This window comes from Poecilia formosa, unplaced genomic scaffold (genome assembly GCF_000485575.1).
Source record: "Poecilia formosa unplaced genomic scaffold, Poecilia_formosa-5.1.2 Scaffold536, whole genome shotgun sequence".
Lineage (NCBI taxonomy): Eukaryota > Metazoa > Chordata > Actinopteri > Cyprinodontiformes > Poeciliidae > Poecilia > Poecilia formosa.
The window spans coordinates 249,540-271,134 of NW_006800475.1; the positions used below are offsets into that span (position 1 = coordinate 249,540).

At 37.8% G+C, this 21,595-nt stretch overlaps 1 protein-coding gene across 2 annotated transcripts in view; it reads right to left on the bottom strand.

Annotated features, from left to right (window-relative positions):
- Positions 1 to 6,591: 6,591 nt before the first annotated feature.
- LOC103129328 (BRCA1-associated RING domain protein 1-like) overlaps positions 6,592 to 21,595 on the bottom strand; it is an 18,195-nt gene continuing 3,191 nt past the window's right edge. The window contains exons 4-9 of one of the 2 annotated variants that reach the window (XM_007540378.2): positions 19,622 to 20,679; positions 19,123 to 19,203; positions 16,299 to 16,471; positions 10,134 to 10,266; positions 9,877 to 10,009; positions 6,598 to 6,728 (exon numbers count right to left, since the gene is read on the bottom strand). In XM_007540378.2, the coding sequence (XP_007540440.1) occupies positions 6,613 to 6,728; positions 9,877 to 10,009; positions 10,134 to 10,266; positions 16,299 to 16,471; positions 19,123 to 19,203; positions 19,622 to 20,679 (1,694 nt within the window). In that variant the 3' untranslated portion in view covers positions 6,598 to 6,612. Of the gene's footprint in view, positions 6,729 to 9,876; positions 10,010 to 10,133; positions 10,267 to 16,298; positions 16,472 to 19,122; positions 19,204 to 19,621; positions 20,680 to 21,595 lie in introns of both variants that reach the window. The other variant, XM_016664979.1, reaches the window with a different exon arrangement.

Below are 21,595 nucleotides of genomic sequence, written 5' to 3' on the forward strand. Positions count from 1 at the left end.
TCACCCCTGCCGACAAACAGATAAAGCAAACCAAATTAAGCTGGCAGCTGATTATGCTGACATGAAAGACTGCGACAAGTTGTGAGAGGATGACGAGGCTCGCGTCGACTCTGGTACAAGCTAGAAGCGTTCAAGGATTGCCAAAGCTGAAGTTGTTGACAGAGAGATGCTCCCAGAGTTAACGAAGCAAAAATCATTGTAAATATTAGACAAAACTTGACACTTGAACACAGTCCAACTGAAACTGTGACAGCCAGTATGATAAGAAAATGTTAATTTTTTTAAAAAGAGTAGAATACAAATGTCCCACGGTGGCTGGAGAAATGTTTATGTTACAGCAGCAAGTTATGGTAAAAGTGGGATTATGCATTTTGTATGGATATCAAGGGATAATGCATAAAAAAAATTAAAAAAAATCAAACGACCACCTCTGGACATCACAATTGGAGAACTTCAGCAAGTCTCAATAACAACTATTATTGGTTATCTACAAACAATCTATAAACAATTGTTTCGAAAGCAAAAAAGGGAAAGCCTGTTCTCTTCATGCCCTCAAACGTACAAAGTTTGCTCAACTCTACAGGGACTTTAACAGGAACCATGTTGCTTACACTACGATTAGGTTTTTCTGCAACTAATGTTCCAGGTCGTTCTCGCATAAAACTAAATGAGAAATTAAAAAGAAGGAAAATTATGAAATCTTTAAAAAAAAAGCCAGGATATAACCTATACATATGTCTCATGTAACAGTCAAACAAACAAAAAAAAGAGAGTAAGTTGGTTAAAGTCAAATGTGATACCTTCACTGAGTAAAAGTACAAAAGGGTTAGCTTTTTCCCAATTGCTACGTCTTTAACATGGGCAAATAAATCATTTTCATTGATGTCTCAAGGAACGATGAATGACTGATGGTTCCATCCAAATATTGCAAGGTGTTGATGGTAGCTATGCTAGGGGGAGGTTGTGTGGTTGATATATCTGTTGCTCTATGACTCACTGCTTTTTATTAAATCGCTAACAAAACAGAACCATTCTCTAACCGTCCACATTTACGTCTATTCCTAAAAATTAATTCATAGTTTACGACTCGGTGACGGAAACGATTCTAATCAGCATTGTATCCATGGAAACACTTGCCCGGCATATACGTTTCACCTCACAACCACCTCCACAATCATTCGACAGCATCTTTATTTTCTGGAACGTTTCTCCCAGCTGTTCGGCAAAATGAGAAAATTAGTGCAAATGTGTGCAAGTGAAAAACCCTGCCACAATAAAGCAAATTACATACATTCATACATGCATATCTGTAGGAAGCAGTAAATGGTGTGGCACTGTGATTACATTTCTTCAACCCACTTAATTATAGCTTTGTTTCCTGCAGGGGAGCTGGGCTAAAGAAAAGGAGCAGAGATACTGAGGTTAATCGCTGCGGACGATTGTGCTTAGTGCCGAGGACTTATTAGCATATTTATTTATGTTCAGTTCAACTTCTAACCTCCAACCTTTGTGAGTCACTGAATGAGTGAGTGGCAAGATAAATGCTCCCCACTGATTAAACATTAAACCAACTGCAGCTCATTATGACACGTGGATCAGGTCAGGAGGAGTTTAATCCTCAAACCAAATGACCTTGAAGAGATGCCCTGAGGTGCAATACGGGCAATTAAGGAGTAACAAGACACAGAACTTCAGCAATAAAAAAAAAAAAACAAAAAAAAAAACAACTTGAGTCATGAGTATGTGGTTAAATACACATGTTCAAACCAAACTTAAAAAATATATATATATATATATTCAAAAACATGAATTTGGTTCACAAATTAGAATTTCAGGTCAACTTTCTATATTCCACACAAGCTTAAAATTACACACCCCAGAAGAAATCTACACATGCATCTTCACCAAGCATTCAACGTAATAATGTCTTGAGTAGCCTGGTGTAGAAATCAATGCAAAGACAAAGATTGAAAAAACAAACAAGTACGACATCATTTGACAGGTGTTACATAAATTAGTTTGCCAAATAGAGCTTTCTTATTAAGAAACACAGGGCTTCTTTAGTTTCAACAACTCGACTATGTGGGATAACAAAAAAGAAAATTCCAAACAGCCGTACTGGCTTTTTTCTGCATGTAGGAGGAGTCTTCCTTTCATCCTGCTGACTGGCAGTGCACTGCAATAGGAGGAGGGCCAGTTCTGTCTATCTTGTTAAAAAGGACTTTAAAGTGCAATTTTTTTAAAGCTTTGTCATATCCTCATATTAACCAGTCCAATGCTAATTGCCACCAATTTTTAATAAATACCTCTGAACAGTTTGCAGAGAAACCGGTTTTTATTTGACTGGTTTGTGGCCCATAAGTTTCTCACATAATTGTAATTATCTCTTCAGAATCTGTGGAGATTATTCAAATTGGTTAGTTTCCTGGCACGGCCCTAACTTTTAGAGATGAGATAACAAAAAGTAGAAGAATACCCAAGTTCTATAAACAGATGGACAATAAAATTTTGACACCATCACATTTACCCCCAAGACAACAATCCTAAACCCACATTTAAACCATTTTGTAACAGAAAAAGCTGACTAAAATCAAACTAACAAAATTCAGAGGTGGTTACTCCCAGATTTTCTACACTACAGCCTGCAGCATCTAAACAACACAAATAAACCATATCCAATCTCATTCCCTAAACATGAGGGACTGAATGGGCTCAAGTTCACATACAAAGACACATCTGAGTCATCTGCATTCTGAACACAGTCCCAGAGAGAGGAGACCCGAGTCCAGTTCCTGGCAGTCATGCCTCCGGCAGGGTCATATGTTTCACAGAGGCTTGACCCTTGTCCAGCCTCTCACTGCAGGCTAAAAAGGGAAAGGTGGAAATTGTGAACTGAAAGGAATGCCCTTTCTCTGGCAACACCAACAAAACATTCATGTTAATGATCATAACTTCATTTTAAGTAACGGTCCGATCTTTCAATTCTGAGATTGGTAACGATGCTCTTTGGACATGCAAAGGAAAATCTGCTGGTGAATAAAATTATGCGACTCGACCGTCAGAACAGTGATCGGTTGGTCACAAACCGAAACAATCTGATATTTTTCTTCCCTAAACAGTGAATGGATAATAGCTGCAAACTATTAGGGCAACATAATGGCAGTTTGGAAATTTCTTCCACCAAAATGTAGAAGAAAATTTACGAGATAAACTATTAAATCAAGTTGTGTTTTTTATTTGATTCGATGCATAAATTAGTACAATATTTTAATTACCAAATTTTATGTTGGATTCAAAACTACTAGCTCTATCAAAGAAATCCTACCAATGTTTTTCTTTTTCTCTTATGAGACAGATTGTTGGGGGGGAAAAAAAATAAAAATCAAGGAATTGGTGGAAATCAAAATTTACAACTGAGAGGTAAAAGAAAACAAGGAATCACTATCAGCAAGGAAAAGCCTGACCTATTTATAATTTTGAACAGATTTTGTACTAAAAGCTGAATTCTTTTAGTACTAAAAGCTGAATTGTTTTTCTATTTCTGTTATATTTTACCGCATGTAAAAGACAAAAGAGTTCATGAGCTTTAATCTGTCATAAATAAATGCAAAATGCTGTCAAATTTTTTTTGGGAGACTTGATATATACAAACATACGCATATTGCAAATCTTTTTATATGCATTTATCTATGTATATAATTTTTTTTTAGAAAAAATCTATGTAGAAACCGATCTCTCTCTCTCTCTCTATATATATATATATATATATATATATATATATACACACACACACACATCTATATCTAAATTTCAGTGACCACAAAATCTTTACGTGATAAACCCCTAATCCTAAGTCAGTACACTGTATGTAAATGATAAGCTGTACCTGTATTGATGCAAAGTGAACCATCATTACACAACATGTAACGCCTTATATCCTAAATTTGTGTTGCCGTTTCCATTTCCTGTAAAGGTGCAACTGTAACTGATAACCACAGTAGAAGTTGTGTGACTCACCACACAGTGATGAGTCAGACACTTTGGGAAAGTGCAGTAATTGGAGCATGACAAGTAAAGAATTAGTTCAGAGCAGAAACTTCAGATAGATAATGTGTTGCGGTTGGTAAATCCATGTTTTGATCCTTACAAGGGTCAGCAATAAAATACTTTTTAAATTGATGTTAATATACAACATGTTAATTAGCATTTTGTTGCCTATGTTATTTACGTCAAGTTAGTTTATTTCTATCTTGCATTTCATTTTAAGAAATAAACTTAAGTTAAATAAAAATGCATGGTTTTATTTTTACATTGAAGCATAAAAGAATAACATTTTTTACTTGTGAAAAATCTACTTAATAGTTTACCCCCCACCACTCAACCAAAAGGAGAATCTTCTTAGACAGGATAAAATGTTAATCCTGCTTCCCTAAAATAACAGCAGCAGCAGCGCTACAAAACATAATTCTGACAAAAGAGGTAATCCAGGCCTCGGCCTAGATGACAGCGATGGCACACAAAGCCAGGTGACAGTGAGAAGTCACACAAACACCCGGACAGAAACAGAGAAGATGCCACAGTGACTGTCATGAGGGAGTGAAGATGTGTCAAGTGTTCAGCCAGCGTGGAGGGAAAAAGAAAACAAAAGGAAAGGGCTGAATGTGGTCCAAACGCACAAAATATTATAGGAACACACATCTGGAGTCGAACTGGCAAGCAGCAGCACTCCTAGCATTGTGCTCAACACGCACCCACACACCGACAGTGAAGTGATGCTACTGACAAATACAGCAGCAAAGGGCACGCCAAGGTGCCAGAAAACTCTTTGACAGCTAGTCTCTTTTACCTTTGCTGGAAGCGGGCTTACTCAGAATTCCTGCTTGTTAACTCGGTTCTGGGATGGCAGGGGAGTTTGGGGGACTAGCTGAGAATAGCAAAACTGGTTTTCGGATTACCAAAACGAGAGGAGGCAAAGTGACTAGGCCATCATTTAATTGCCATCGATATTGAAGACTTCTGGGGTAATCATTAACCAAATTCTATCCCCCAGTCATCCACCTGCCTCATCTGGCTGTCAGACGTGTAAGCAGGTGAGTGCACACACCACAGGAGGCACAAACTATTGATCTGAAAATTGCCTGTTGCAACATTTTTCTTTGAATGTTTCCCAGAGCAGTGCGTGTTCTGCATTTAGAAATCCTAACTCCACACAAGGAGTCTGATTTCAACGGCTTGCAGAGAGTACAAAGTTTGACGACTTGCTCTGGATTTCTTCGGCATTGAGGAGAATTAACTTCTCGTCTTTATTGCATAGGCAGCCTCAACAGTAAACTCAGTGTTGCTTAAAGTATAGCCCTGAAATAAGAAGAGAGCAATTCGGATGTTGCCTGGGACATAGCGGGAAATGATAAATGTAGAAATCAATTGGTCAGGCGGCACAATCCACTTGGCACATACTGTGTATTGTTTAAGAAACTCAGACTTTAAGTCACATAAGAATATTGATTTCTTTGTCCACAACATCATAACTAAAGCAAAACATATTTCTAAATTATATTTTCTGTTCTTTTACACTTCGATCCACGTGCTTTAAAATTCTAACAACAGCTTTGACCCAGTTTTGTAATTAACACAGTAATTCAATTCATATATATATCTTTTATATTTCCGTTTCATAATATATTTACAGCACCTACTATTTTTCTTTTACCCATGAGAAATGATGCATAATCTTTAACCCCCTCATTAAGAACTTACTTCAGTGACATAATATAATGCTGATAATTTTTTTTTTTTTAGAAAACAACTCAACCTTTAAGTTTTAGGACATGTTTGCAATAAAAACACATTAAGAGAAAATTGTACCAAAATCACTGTTTCCACAATTATTGGCACCACAGCACCTTCACATGGTCCGAGTGCTCCACAAACTGAGTCACCCCTCACCTTTTGGTAGAATAACTTTTTAAAAGACTTAAATTTCTTTCAGCTGTTCAATATAGAATAAAAAGACAACTTACTATTGAAGTAACATAGATGCCTGTTGACCGCTGTGTGCTAGGAAATGGCTACCAGAATGCAGCTATAACTCGGGCGGTATCTATATCATAAAACCAAACATTGGTTTTTACTGGGATTTTGAGCAAGATAATGAGCCAGGATGTATGGTCAAGTCAAATCAACACAGGACAGATTCATCAGGAGCATTAACTTCCCAGCGTGGTTGAGTCTTCAGGCCTAAATAGGACAGAAGAACTGGTGAGCTGAACTGAGGAGTGCAAAGGCGGTAAACCAGGACTCTCCATGGCATAAACACATTTTGCAAACCATAATTGTCCGAGATTCCTCAGTGAGTGGCAACCCTGTGAAATGTTAAAGAAAAAGTGATTTTCTATTGCAAAAAGGGAGCTTTATCAGAAAAAAAAAAAGATCAATGTTGTGCTGACCTTGCTCAGAAGAATGTATTTATTTATTTTTTATTTTAATTTACAGGCACCAAAAAGTATGGAAAAAACTGCAATGGCACTGCCTTAGGTTAGTCCACTTCCAGCGGTAGCTTTAACATCAAATTCAAAAGAAAAAAAAAAAGGTGTCCACAGAGAATTGTTCCAGTCAGCAGCTCACTTCATACTTACAGCTGTATTTGACAACCCAGCAGCCAGCAAGAAGACCCAGGAGGGTGGAGTAGGTGGTGGGCATTTGTCCTTCTGGCACGACGACATGGCTCACTGAGAGAAGAAAACAAACATGAACAAAACCAAACTGAAAAGAGACACTTAAGGGAGTTGTGCTACAAACTTAAAATAACAGCAGTCTGTGCTTGACTAGATGGTTCCAGATCGTGTGATCAATGATAAGGTATAAAGAACAAAAAAACAATAAATAAATAAGAGGCCATTAAGGAGCAGCTTATTGTGCGTCAGACATGGAGATATAGTACCTCGCTACTGTATTTATACTGGAACTTTTAACATGTTGTCACGTTATAACACAACAAATTTTATTGGGATTTTATGTGACACATTAACAAGAAAGCAGGGCAATGAGACGTGGCTGTCACATTTCTGATAAAAAAAAAATAAAATAAAAAAAAAATCAGAAAAGTAAATAAAATCCAGTTAAACAAGCTGCATTCAGAAGTCCTCTAATTAGTAAAAATAAAATAAATAGACTGAACTGCTTAATTCATCTAAGAATTAATGCCGGTATTTTGCAATGTCCTTAGAAATTGCTCTATTAGTAAACAAACAACATAATGAAGACCAAGTAGGTTTAGGTTACAAAACAAAACCTCCAATCTTTGACCAGCTTATGGGATACTGATCAAATCAATCAACCATAAATCACTATTTTTAATGGGAGAATGGATAAGCCATTTTAAGTTATTGTGCTGCTTGCTACAGACCATGAAGGGGAAACAGCAAGTGTGTTGAAAAAGTTGCTCAGGTCAGACGAGACCAAAATTGAACTTTTTCATCTGCATGCAAAGTGCTTGTGGAGGAAAACTGTCACCTTGAACACAATATCCTTCTGGCGAAACATGGAAGCGGTGTGATTCTTTTCTTTATCAGGAAGTAGGCCTGCACCATGGTCGAAAATATTGCATTCCAATATGATTGCTAAATGTTGCATATGACCTGATGATTGGTTAACACTGTGGCAACCAGTTCAATTAACCCATATTTCCCACACTACCACCTATATTGTCTATCTTCACAATGTTTCCCCTTAAAAATCTTGGTCATGTCTAAATACGGACACTTGAAGGTCTCTCAAGTGGCCAAATTAAGTATTGGCAAGCAGAGTTTTCATGCATAACACCTGAGATAGTATAGTCCACAAAGCAGTTTATCCAACCAGTTCTTTGTGATTGCAACAAAATAGGTCAGAACTAAATCTAAATGAGTCTGTGAGAAACTGATGTTGAAAGAAAAAAAAAAAAGTCAAAAGTAAAGATCTCTGGATGTGCAAAGATGAAGGAATGCAAAAGTGCTGAAGCCGCATTTACAGCAAAAGGTGACCCACAAAGACATGGTTCAGAAGAGCCAAATTATAATGTTTGCCACTCTTATGTGAAGGTACTCTACTCTGTCCAACACTGCGAATGCTGTTAAGTATAATATACAGGGCATAACATTAGCAATCATCAGATATGCACAAAGCAAAACAACATAATCTCAGTTTTTTCAGTTATACGTTTAGACAAAATGTGGATCTCTGGCTTTTGAGGTGATTTCATTCACTCCATAATTTGTCACTTTTTGGGTTAATAAACACGTTTTGAATTAAAAAAAAGTGGAAATCAGAAAACTGATTTAAAAAAAATTTAAAAAGTGGAATTTGGGAAAAAATAAAACAGATTTCATAAGACCTACCTTACCCAAGCCACAATGGAGGCATACTTCTCACAGTGTTAATTTGCCAGCGTTTCTCACTTTGAGTGAGTGACCAGGTAAACCTACTGTATGCCTGTCAAACTGCTGCTGACAATGAAACAAAAACCAGAGCAGGGGTTTTTGCTATAAAAGGCAGGGTCACATAATTATAGGTTAATTAAAATTTAAATACAAGCTTATTGCCTCTTCATTCAGTGAGTGAGGCGAGTTGACAAGTGCAGAACGAACATAATTATATCCCAGGGGTAAAAACTCTTCTTACATTTTGCATTGAAACTGTAGCATTCAGCTCAAAATGATAAAACCTTGGAAAAAAAAAAAAAGTCTGAAAGTACAAACAGTCACCCCTGCAGCCAGAGGGGGGGAAACAACAAGAAGCTCCTCTGCTTTTCATTAGTGTGAATTCATCTCTCTGACAGCACCTCCAAACATTTTATGAGGAACGATTTCAATTACTTCTGCTCTCCAGTGTTCTTCCAGCCATTACTATGCAACAGTGAAGGAGCTGCTGCATCACAATGATGTATACACCACTAAAAGCTGCTGTTTGCTACTGTTGAACCTTCATGAGTGATAATGCTCAGGTACTGACTCACAGCTTTTACAGTACAAATGGATCTGTGTTTCTTAGTAAGGCGTACGGAGCAGAGCTGCGTGTGTGTGTGTGTGTGGGGGAAAAAAATAATTTCACCAAACATTAGAACTGCAGTGCGAGACCGGCTCTTCATGATAGATTTCTCATTCTTCCAAAATGGGAAGCTGGGACAAAACTGCCCATTTATATAACAACTTCTGTGTATACTTCTAAGAATATTGGGCAAGAAAAGATGTTTATGCAACAACAGCTGTATGAAGGGGCTGCAGTGAAAAACTGGCTGTTGGCCAATCTTCACCTTGATCGACTTTCTTTTTATCTTGAGCGAATTCGCCACATGAGAGTTTAACTAGGCCATAGGTGTCCAAACGCCAGTGACCTGCCAGTTTTAGATGAGTCTCTGCTGTAACACAGCTGATTCAAATGGTCCAATTACCTCCTCTGCATGTGACGCCTGCTAACGACCCATCAGGTTGGAAAACTGTTGCTCTGTGTTATCATTTGGATCCTGATGTAAAGAATATGTCATTTATGGCTGCTCACGGCAGGAAGACGAGAACAAAAGAATATTTTAAATGCCGTTTCTTTCGTCCTATGCAACAGGTCCACAAGGGAGCTCAGAAAAAAAACAAAAGTAGGAATCTGTATCAGAGAGAAAAAAAAAAAACAAAAAAAAGCTTTACAGTGAATGGAAATTGGCCACAAAATTCTGAAGGTGCATCTCCAATTTTTACATCTATTGTTTACTCCTGCAAATCTCAGTTGCTGAAAAGTTGTTAGAAAATAATCGTTGTCGAGCAATGACAATTTGCAACGTAGAGGCAGAATTTCAGGTTTAATCCAGAAATAATGGATATCCAGGAGCAAGATGGTAAGTAACACTACCTGAGCCAGAAAAGGTATCAACGATCCTTCCTCCCAGTAGCACTCCCAGTTTGACTAGCTGACGCTGCTCAGGCGATGATAGCTTGCTGGCCAATAACATCAAAGTCTGATCCCTTCTCGCACTCTCACTCGACTAAAATGAGACATAAGAACACGGTTATACAGTCTCCGGGCACTTAATGCGAGAATATCAGCGCTTAAGGGTTGCCAAATGCATGATGGAAAAAAGGATTATTCACTGATTTATGAAGACATACCGTGGAGATAGTGGCTGAGGGGCTATGAGATGTATGAGAATTAGCATATTGGGTTCCTTCTGCAGCTTCCTGGAAAATCGCCAGCATCTCCTGGCTCACTGCGTAATCTGCAGGACGCTTTCCATGTAGATTACTGCAAAGAGGAAATAAAATTCACAGATAAAGCATATCAGTGTTTCAAAGAATGTACCTCTGTGTTAATGAGTTTGAAGATGAGGATGAAAAAATAAAAACATGAAATAAAACACAACTAAAGCAAAAGGACACACAAAACTCATGTGGTTTAGTGCAACGGGATGTTCCATTCTGTACGCCGATATCTCATAAAGAATAACTTCTGATGTTAAACATAATAGTAACCAGCAACAGAAATTTTGTCAAGATTTGTATGTGTAAAAATGTAAAATTTCAGAGTTTCTCCATATGTTTTCTGTATTTTACCAGTCTAATTTGTCAAGTATTTCCCACCCCCACATTTTGGCCCTTCTCTAGTTCAAAGGACATCCTCTCAATAAGAAATGAATATTCTTCCAACATGTTCTCACAATACTTGAACATCTAAGTTCTGCTGGAAGTTCAATAATCCCATGTTGAGGGAAAAGCAATCTGGCAAAAATCACACCCCACCTGTTCTGTGAAGCTGTGCAACAATATATGATTTTCCCTTGATGAACAATAATCTTTGCCTCTCTTTAGTTTGATATGAGGTAAAACTGAGACATAAATTCCAGTTTTATCAAAGACCAAAATTATGTTCTTTCCATTAATACAACACTCCACACAATCATTGCCAACCCTGGTAAGACTGTAATAAATCATCATGGACTCTTAGATGTCTGCTCCTGCTCGAGTTCCCCAACAGTGAGCCTCACTCACTGTATGATAGAAACATCCTTGTCAAACTTCGCTTTAGTTTTATTTTTACTTTTTACTTGTTGACCTGTGTGGTGTTTCAGTTATTAAAACTGTTGCTTTACACCAAAATGAATTTGAATCCTGACTGGAGCCCTTCTTTGCAGGGCGTACATGTTCTCCCTATGCAGGCATCGTTTCCCTCCGACTTCTCCGCACGGCTACAAAACATCTGATATTTAGGGAAACGCATCTAAAAAAGAAGATCCCCATTTCTTTGGGGATTCAGCATATATTTTAAATCTGGTGCACAGAAACCTTTTCAATATAGTGTGTGTAATGGAGGCTTAAAGTCAAATCAAAAGCACCGCTATGCACAGACACTCAAAGATGATAAAAGTGCAACCATCTCCTGGTTACAAAGAGGATGTTGAAATGAAGTGCGAGTTTGAGAAAGCTGCCTGAAAGGTCACCTTGAGAAAGTGCAAAAGAGGGGGAAAAAAGGGATGAAGAGAGAGGATGGCGGGAAGAGAGGATACAAATAGAAGAACCGAGCCCAGCAGGTCGTCTCTAAAAGATTAGGCGTCAGCAAAGATAACACCTGGGGGACAATTAATAGGTCCACTGGTCCATAAAATATTTCATTTGGATTCATTCTCCCAGCCGAACACACACACAAATATAAACAAACAGAGAATGTCCCTGACACTTCAACATATGCATGCACACACGCTGGTGTATGCATGTGAGGAGAATATGCAAAGATTTCAAGGGAAAGGGGGGGAAAACAAAATCATGGCGGAGGTAAAGTAATAAACACTACAGGGCTCTGCTTCTGCTTGACCACAAGTTTGACTCTAGTGAGCATGAGCTGCAACATGCATCAAAACCAGTCACTGCCACCATTTTGGGACTAGAGAAGCATTATAACAATGCAATAACAATTATCGCAATCTAAACAGTCCTGATATTGCAATGGTGATATATTGTGCAGCACTGTAATAGTTTCTTATGTTTATGTAGAAAGATTACAAGGATGTTTTCAGTTCCTCAATTCTTATGTTTTCATGCAAACATTTGCATTTTTATTCCACACAATAAAATAAAACTAATGGCAAAAGATTTTCACTTTTCATTTTGACCTTCCATGTCAGTCGGCTTCAAATGGTATGCTGTATATTTTTCTTCTCCTTCAACTGCATTTTCTCTCACAGTAATTTTTTTATTTTTATTTTTTTGCTCTAAACCTAAAAAATAAATAAATATATAAAGCTGTATGTAAACAAGGTTTTATAAGCTATCTTTTCTTCTCGGTGCAAAATTTTTTATGGTTCGTGTTAAAATTAACGTTTAGGTGCAAGGAAAAAAATTACCATTTGAATTATAAAGACTGATGAGCCATGTTAGGCCTGCAATTTGCATCCTCCACAAAATGCCCTTTCCTCAACGCCTATGAATTTAGAAACATTAGACATTAGAAAAAGACCACTGATTTTTACTGCATATATGATTTTTAAATTTAGTTCAAAATTAACAGAGGGTGTCTGGTCATTTCCAACAGTCTCCCTGCAGCAACTTTTGTTTAAGCCATTAGCAATATTTCAAATTTCAACAGAAAACAATTAGAGTTTGGCACATAGGAGCCAAAACTCTTCGGTCTGCACTTTGGCTCGGCAAGCAACTACAGCAGACAGTATAGTTTATGGAGTATACTTCAAAGATTGGGAACATAACGACACCCACTCTCTAAAAGTTGTCAGACCCACATCATCTTAAAGGTGGCCTCTAAGGCTTTCCTGTAAACAAGCAAAGTTTCTGCTTACACTCAGTCTTCCTCACCAGAACACATTCTGTGAACCATTGAGGTTGACAAAAGCTGGAGAATATATGGACAATATATTTGCCAGCTACAAAAATTTGAGCACATTTTAATTAAGACACTTACTTTCTTGTGCCTTCCTCAAAATGATAACATTTTGTAAGGACGTGTTGACTCCGTCTAACTGCGAGAACTGAATGCAGAGAATTAAATAGGCAACAACTTTTTCTCTTTCTCACTGTTTATTCAATGTCACATGCTGTTTTTATTTCAATTATGTAAAGCACTTTAAAATGCCTTGCTGCTGAAATGTGCTATACAAATAAAATTTGATTGATTGATTGATTGATTGAACAAAAGCTCCAGTTAGTACACATGCATTCTAATTTAAATGTTAACATTAAGAACAAAAAGCCTAACATGTCACTATGAGGTAATTAATACAGTATTTTTATAAAAGTAAAAACAAACAGCTAGAAAACAAAAAAGTTCCAAAAAAAAAGAGAAAATTCACAATTATCTTCTATTTAATTGACATTGCTTGTTTGTTGCACAAGCATACATTTTGTAACTACACAGTAGTTACAAAATGTAACTACTGTTACATTTTGTAACAGTAGTTACAAAATGTACATTAATGCTGTACATTTTAATGTACAGCATTAAAATGCTGTACATTTTAATGATGTACTGAGTTGACATTAATTAACAGCCAAGTATGGATTGGAGGTTTTGAATTAGTGTATGGAGTCAGCATTATTCCTCTGCCAGCTGTCAATTCAAACATACCGAGTAACGTCTTATCTACTTACCGTCAATTTTTTACTTTAATCACAGGGTAATAACCAGTGGCAGTAAACTGCCTTCTGCATGTTGAGTGTGTAATTTTCAGGCCACTTCTTTAGCGTCCTAAAAGTTCAGCCGTGGTACTATTTGCACCTCCAGCACAGATGCAGAACATTGTTTTGCATCTCATGTGGCTGTGCAGGTGTATCAAATACATTCAGATTTAAAACTAAGACTCGTGTCTAATACAAGATTGATTATGCAAATAAAGTTTGTGCTGCTATAGTAAGCACAAACACAAAAATCTGACTTTTCACCCACAATAACCGTTTTCCCTCAAAATCCTTATAGAATATTCTAGACAGACCTTTTATATTAGTCTTGATCTCTTATTACGTGCCAATGAGGTCCTGAGTTGTCAAAATATCAATGTTTGCCTGACCCTGAGTGTGATGCTCAGACTCTTGTCAAAATATCTGACAATATGTTGAAGTATTTATTGTACATCTTAAAAATGTTCAGAACTAAAACTTGAATATGAAAAAAGCTGTAAGAAAAAGGCCTCTGATCCAAAGTCTGTTATTAGTTCATTGTGACAACTCTTTCCCCCAGACACTAACGGCTGAGTTCTGAGGCTCAAAGAAATAGAGAATGGGGAAAAAAACACACACACACACACACACACACACACACACGCACACACACACACACACACACACACACAACCATGAGAAGTCCTGCCTGTTTGAGAAAACCGAACAGGACTGGTAAAGACCTGATATGATGAATATTTGATTTTTATTTTATGCTTTGAGAAGTCCTTCCAGTTTAGCTTAAAAATCTTGCAAGACTGTAGTTTTGCTTTTTTTTTTCCACACCATATCGTGAGGTACTAAAAGTGTCATTTTAGTGACGCATTTTTCAGAAATACAGAATCTTTTGCCTGTTTTAAATTGTAATAAAGATCATTTATTGGGAAATAAATAAATGATCCCTCAGACTGAATTCTGATAGTGATAGCGATATGATGCTGACTATTTACAACCAACAGGTTTTCAAGTGCAACACAGCACTGGAACAGGACAGCAATGAAAGAATACAGCTAAAAGTCGGAAATCTGTCATGCACACAGGCAACAAAAGAAACCATCAAAAACTACTTCTAAACCCAGAGCTTGGTGCCAGTCATTCCATTAGGAATTGAACTGGCAGATGTCTTTGCTTGGCGAGTGTGAATGTGGCAGGCACGGAAGAAGTTTGGATGATGATTACATTCGCCGGGCAGTGACCTGAAAGGCTCTCTGCGTCAGTACTGAGAGGTTACAGAAGCGAAAAATGTATGGTCATGCATTAAAGGAGTCACCCAAGCAGTAAGGCAAACACAGTGAAGCAAGCAATGTAGAAAAAAGACGATTGGTAATTACCAAAGAAGGAAAGCGACCCTAATCAACCAGACTAGTCATCATAACGATGACCTAATGTCTCCTACCTCATTACAAACATTGTTCTGCCCATCCACACTGCTTCCATAAGTGTTAGTACAGCATCAGGAGAGTGATAATAAGCATTACCCTTGCATCTGTCCACCTACGCACAATTTTTTTTTTTTCCCCTCACACCATGTTCCTATACACACACGACTCACGAGTGACTGGGAAAAGAGCATTTCACCATTTATGTATCCATCCAGTCATCGTCTGTATCCGGACAAGTGGATACAGACAATGACTCTAGCAGTCACTGGGTGAGATTTGGGGTACACTGTGGACAGGTTGCCAGTCCACCACAGGGCGACACAGAGACACACAGGACAAACAACCATGTATGCACACACTCACATCTAGGGACACTTTTAGAGTAACTTATTAACCTAACAGTCGTGTTTTTAGACAGTGAGAGAATCCACACATGCATAGAAAACATGCAAAACTTCATGCAGAAAGACTTGGGATTTGAACCCAAGCAACAGTGTGAAGCCCCATTTACTACATTTAGGCAGGAAACTGAGAAAAATGTGCTTATTACAAAAGGAAATGTTTTCCTTCATGCCTCAAAGCTTTCTTACCCAAGCTGTCAGTCTGATTTTGTCCAAGTAATTTACGTCCAAAATTAAAATACTTTGTTTGATTGGAATGGGCTATATATAATACAATTTGCCAGATTTAGCAGGGAGCAGCTGTTGGCAACCATATCCTTTACCCTTAATGTAAAAAGTAAATATTCCGCATTGATAGAGAAACTCTTGTTGCCAAGCTTCTAAGTATTCATTACAAAGATGGATGAAAGTGAGGATGGGCCGGTATGAGGTTCTCAAAATAGACTAAAACTACCACCTTTTCATTGTATCATGGCAATTTACAAAAAAAAAAAAAAAAAAAAAAAAAAAAAGTTTGGAGGAAGAAAAATGCAGAAAATGATTAAAATTATTTTGTGTAAGACAATACTGCCTCCTACTTCACCAAAATATTACGTTTCATATTTCTGACTTCATATTTGTTGATGTTTGCGATATAGCTTTCAGCAAAAATCTTCAACAAACTTAGTCAGGCCTCTGTCTCTTTAAGAAGCTCCGACTCTTTCCAACACTGCACTTTCAGCACGACTTAACAATGCTTGTTGTTATGTCATTTATAACAATTACTAGGAGAGTCAAACAGAAAAGTAGTCAACAAGACTACTTCAACAAGAAAAGACATATATGCAACTTACAGAACGTTCTGTGAGGCACCGAGCTGCAGCAGCAGCTTAACAATGGCTGCATGTCCATTCCTCACAGCATCATGGAGCGGAGAATCATTTTCATAGCCAGGTGTGTTCAACAGGGCTCCCCTCGCAACCAAGACCTTCACAGCTCCCAGGTGGCCCAGATTACATGCCTCATGCTGAAACAAGAGGCAAAATGGCTAGCAGTCATTCTGTGCAACTCATGCTCATTATTGTCCTCTGTTATTTTCAAAACAGATCTATTACCATAAATTCTGCAGTGAAATCTGTTTGGGGGTTTTTTTCCCCCAGTTTGCTGTTTGAGACAAAAATATATCCAAAAACAAATCATGTCAATGTTTGCCTCTGAAAAATACCTCCACATCTTCAATACACTTGTGTATACTTGTTGATACCTAATCAAATTAATAAAAAAACTAAAACAAACCCAATTACGTTCACTTTTTTAATTATTAGCTATTTAAAACAATATTTTTCTGAAACAAATACAAATGAGACTTAGAACTAATAACATGTTTTAAGTGAATTTGGCAAAGTTGTTAGCCTGTGTTAATGGTTTATTTTTTCTAAACAAAAGTAGAACTGCACAAAATCTGCACAAGTTATATTGTAAACAATAGGAATTATATCTGGTGTGGGCATAAAGGACAATGAAGTACATCCAAGTTTCCAAATATGTCACCATGATGAATATAAAAGCATGACATCTAAAATATTATAGTGTACCGAATAATATGTCCAACGAGTCATTCTCGACTGTGATATTGCAATAACACGTGTGATTGTTTCATTGTATACGTCTAATAAAACTGTATATTTTGGTTGTTTTCAGATTTTACAGTTCAGTTAAAATGTTAACTGTTTTAAATAAAAAGTCACAATAGGAAAAACATAGTACAGTAAATACTGAGAATTAATTGCATTACAATAGTTGATCTAGTACATTAAACTTGCCCATTATAATTTCTTACCGCCCAACTGTTTCATGCAAACACAGGCTATTTCCAGTCTTTTTTTTTTTTTAGTGCTGGCCATCTGTACCAAACAAATGTTTGTTTGTTTTTTTTTTTACTCACAGGAATTAAAATCCACGGATTTGTAAAGTGCACAGACAAAATCTGCTTCATTTTATTTGCTCAAGGCTCAACAATCCCAGAAAAGCAGACGCTTGTATTATCTAAGAAGACTAATAAAACAGAGTTATGAAAGTGGTGCTGAAACTAGAGAAGTGAAAAAGACACGTCGGGGAGCAGAGGCTCACATAACTTCCAAGAAATATACAAGCAGTCAAATAATATTTCACACTCAAAGCTGTATTGTAAGCATTTCAAAACATCAGCTGCAAACTGTCAGAGCTCAAATTGAACAAGTCTGAGGGGAGCTAGCAGCCACATTAAGGGATGTAATAAAGTCAGAGGCAAACACTGACATTTGTTCTCAAAGACAAAAAAAAACATGATAACCCAGGGAATAAGTGACAGCGCTTCCAACTTTTCCTGTTGAAGCAGATCTGTGTAAAAGCACAAAGCAACACACCTTTTAGGTCAGCCTTATAGTTAAACAATTGCAGCGATTACAGTAATTATCTTACCAAGTATACAAGGCTCTGATAAAGTCACAGCAAAATCCTTTTTAGCTGTGTTTCACATAAATTTCGACAAGAAAAGACGGTTAAAATTGTACTCAGGCTTCCTTTTGTTTGGAGCTTAATATTCTCTTAACATGAATAGTGTAAAGGATTAGATGAAATCTAGTGCTGAATAAAAATGACAAAATTCCCCTGTGCCACAACTATCAAACAGAAAAAAAATCTGACTTCTTGTCATAGGAAAAGCTAAAGCTTTGGTCGTTCCAGGCTGTTGTCAGAAATGTGTGTGGCCAACTTTTCTCGGGAGAACTGTGTGTAAGGTTGAGCGATATGAACTTAGAATTTTTTGCAGTATTCTGTGCTACTATTATGATGAGATTAAAGATGGTAAAAAAAAAGAAGTTCTTGTTGTATTTTTGGTAACTGTATGGTTGTGACTGCATGACAAAGCATTTGTAGCACCAGAATTATTTTTTTTTTTATATTTGCATTTGAAAACAGCTTCTTCAAGATGCCATTTACTAAAATGCACACAGTAACCGTATTTATTAATACTTTTGAATTTGTTGCCATTTATTATTAATCATGTGGAACAGTGGAGAAAACAGCAAAAATAACATTTTCAATCGCATTGTAAGTTTGCCATAAATAATTGAGGCTTAAAATGATAAAGATAAATTTAATTTTTCATGATAAATGCCCATGGCAAATAGGTGCAAATTCAATGCAAATGTTTCACACTTATGCAAATACAGTCATGTAAAATACAAATATTAGGACACCGAATTGAAAACTCGATTGTTTTCCAAACATAAGGATATTTCAGATCAAATTTAACAACAATGAAAAACAACATAAACAAAAGAAATGTATTTTGGGATGAGAACTAAATTTGGACACCAGCTCATTATCATAGATTCAACCATTTACATATGATGAGGATAATAAACTGGCTTGGTTCTGCTGCTACAAAGTCATGACGATCCATATTTTTTATGAGGTTCTTTTCCTAGAATCCTGTATTCTGTTCTTGCCAAACATGTCCACTTATTTTATTATCCAAATAATTTAATTTCACTCATCTACCCAAAGAATGTTATTCCTGATTGCTGGTTTCTGTCCATGTTTTCTGAGGCCAAACATAGTCAGGCCTTCGTGTTTATTTGTATATCTCTTCGCGTCCATCTCTATAGTTGCTTAGATTGATGCATGTAGACTCACCAGTGGTGTCCAGCCGGCGTTATCTTTCAGGTTGGGGTCGGCTCCCTGATCCAGAAGTTCTTTGACAGAATCTACATCTCCCTGCAGGGTACGTATAGTAAACAACAATCCTGAGGTGAGAATCACAAAAATGTAACGTCAACCCATTTGAAAACAACAACACCCGATGCCTGAGAACAAAAAGATCCCAGGTTTATCAATCGGCCTCCGCAGAGAGCCATTGATTCCCGTGTCAGTGATGCTGGGAGGGATTACAGCCATGTTCATGAGGATTACTGAACAGCAGAACATGCCTGTCCAATCACCCGAGCACCGATTTGGAAAGGATTGGGTTTGTCATTATGAAAGAATAAGTAAACCACAAAAAGGCCACATTAGCACCTTTAACTGACATTCCATTTTTATCTCTATAGGAGACAATTAACTTGAAATCTAGTTCCTTGGGTAAAGTTGCTCGCAATTTAGCTTTATCAATGTGATCGGTAATAAACGTCTTCACCTTTATTGCAGCAAGATGTAGAGGGGTCTCTCCTCTGTGGTTCCTCTTCATTACTGCAGGGCTGCCAGGGCTTGAACGGCCGGAAGCTGACCGAGGACTGCACACGGGTTTATTGTGGCTGTCTGAAGACATGAGGGCTGCAACAGACGGACTACGCTGTTTACCTTCTCTCGGGCGTTTCTTTTTCTTTTCACTTGGGGGGCTTGCTAAAGTTAAACGCTCAGTGAAAGGTGAGGCTTTTCCACCAGGTGATTTTCTCCTTTGGCCTGAAGAAGCCCTCTGTCTTTTTGGCGTCGTTTCCAGGGAGCAGTTTCTCTCCACTGTTTTGCTTCTTTTGGAGAGACTCTCCTGGGGAGACCCGTTTGTGTCTGTTCTGGAACCGTCATCTGGATTTGGGTTGTTTGTTGACGACATCTGACTGGATGTGCTCTGACCATGCTGGCTGTGGTGACTCAGCACATTGATCTCCCCTCCCGAGAGACTTTCGTTTGTTGTGCGGTTGGTCAAACTGAGTTCACGGACCTGCGAGGCTTCAGTCTGGGCCCCGTCAGTCGAGACAGAAGGGCTTAAGAAAGAAACCCTTTTACGGGACCCTCTTGCTCCATCAGCACAGGATGGCTCTGGTCCAGATGAGGGATTTTGTTGGTCTGTAATTCCCCACTGCTGGTTTATGGCCTCCAGCCTCTTCTTTTTCAAATTCTCTTTAGTCTGTCTACGTGTGGTACTGGTGCGCCCTTGAACCTGCCTTGTAGTAGCAGTTTTCTTAGTTCTTTTCTTTCCTTTACTGTTTACATTCCTTTCATTTTGTGAAGACGAAGAGTCTTGGGAGGACGAAGTGAAATTAAACACTGAAAGGTCCCGGCACTGAGCTGTGGGGACTTTGGACTGAGCAGCAGGCTGTTCTTCAGAGGACTTCCTGTCTGGAGCAGTGACCTCTAAAGGCTTCTCGACCTTGCAGCGCACCTTTCGACTGCGAGGACTGAACCAGATCTTAAAGTTCTTCTTGTGTTTTAGGACTGCAGCCTCCGCCTGCGAACTGACCTCAGCAACAGAGGAGTCTGAAATTAAATATACGAAAAGAATAAAATAAATTAATTTTAAAAAAAAAGCAGAAGTGATGCATTTTAATAAGAACAAAACAGCAATCTCATCCTTGTACTGTGCTCGCTAGAAATTCTGAAAGTGAATTGTTTTCAGAAAGCCATTTTGTCTGTGCGATAGCATTCTATGATGCACTTAATTAAAACAATTACACAAACATTTCATTTCATTGCGTTCAATTTTTGCACACATTTGACAATACATTTACACTGCTTTGCAATAGTATTCATAAAAACAACCACAAGCATTCCAGAATTTTATTGGGAATTCATATGATGTACAAAAAAAACAAAAAAAAAAAACAGAAAAGCTGGTCAGATCTGATGGGAGCATGGATGGAGAGAAGAATACCCAGAAGAAAACCTGTTAGACAGGTGGATGTTTCCCTTTGCACAGAACAGAAATCCTAAATACAGTCAGAGCTGCAGTGGAATGGTTTACATCCAAGAATCCTCATGTGTTAAAAGTCAAGACAATAAATGTTCTGCTAAGAGGAATTAGCACAGAGCCAGGAGACAAAATACACAAAAACCTTGAAACTGCAGTGAAAAGTCACTATGAGCGACACAATACCAGGAAAACATGTAACTGCAATACCATTTCTGAATAATGTTGTAATTATTATGATTTATCCACTTTATCCTGATTATATGATTGTATACAATTTTTTCACTGTGAAATGTGAGGCTTAGCGTCTCAGGTCTACAAAGAATTACACATAATGTAACTTGAGGGCAACTAAAGACCGCCCAATAGGCTGAATGCAGGCGCGGAGCCCCACCAACCGCCCCCCGGCCCAGATGGGTGCCCATGGGGGCCCGGGAGGGAGGAATGGCTTCAAGTTGCTTTAATGTCTGATTATAGACGGAGAAA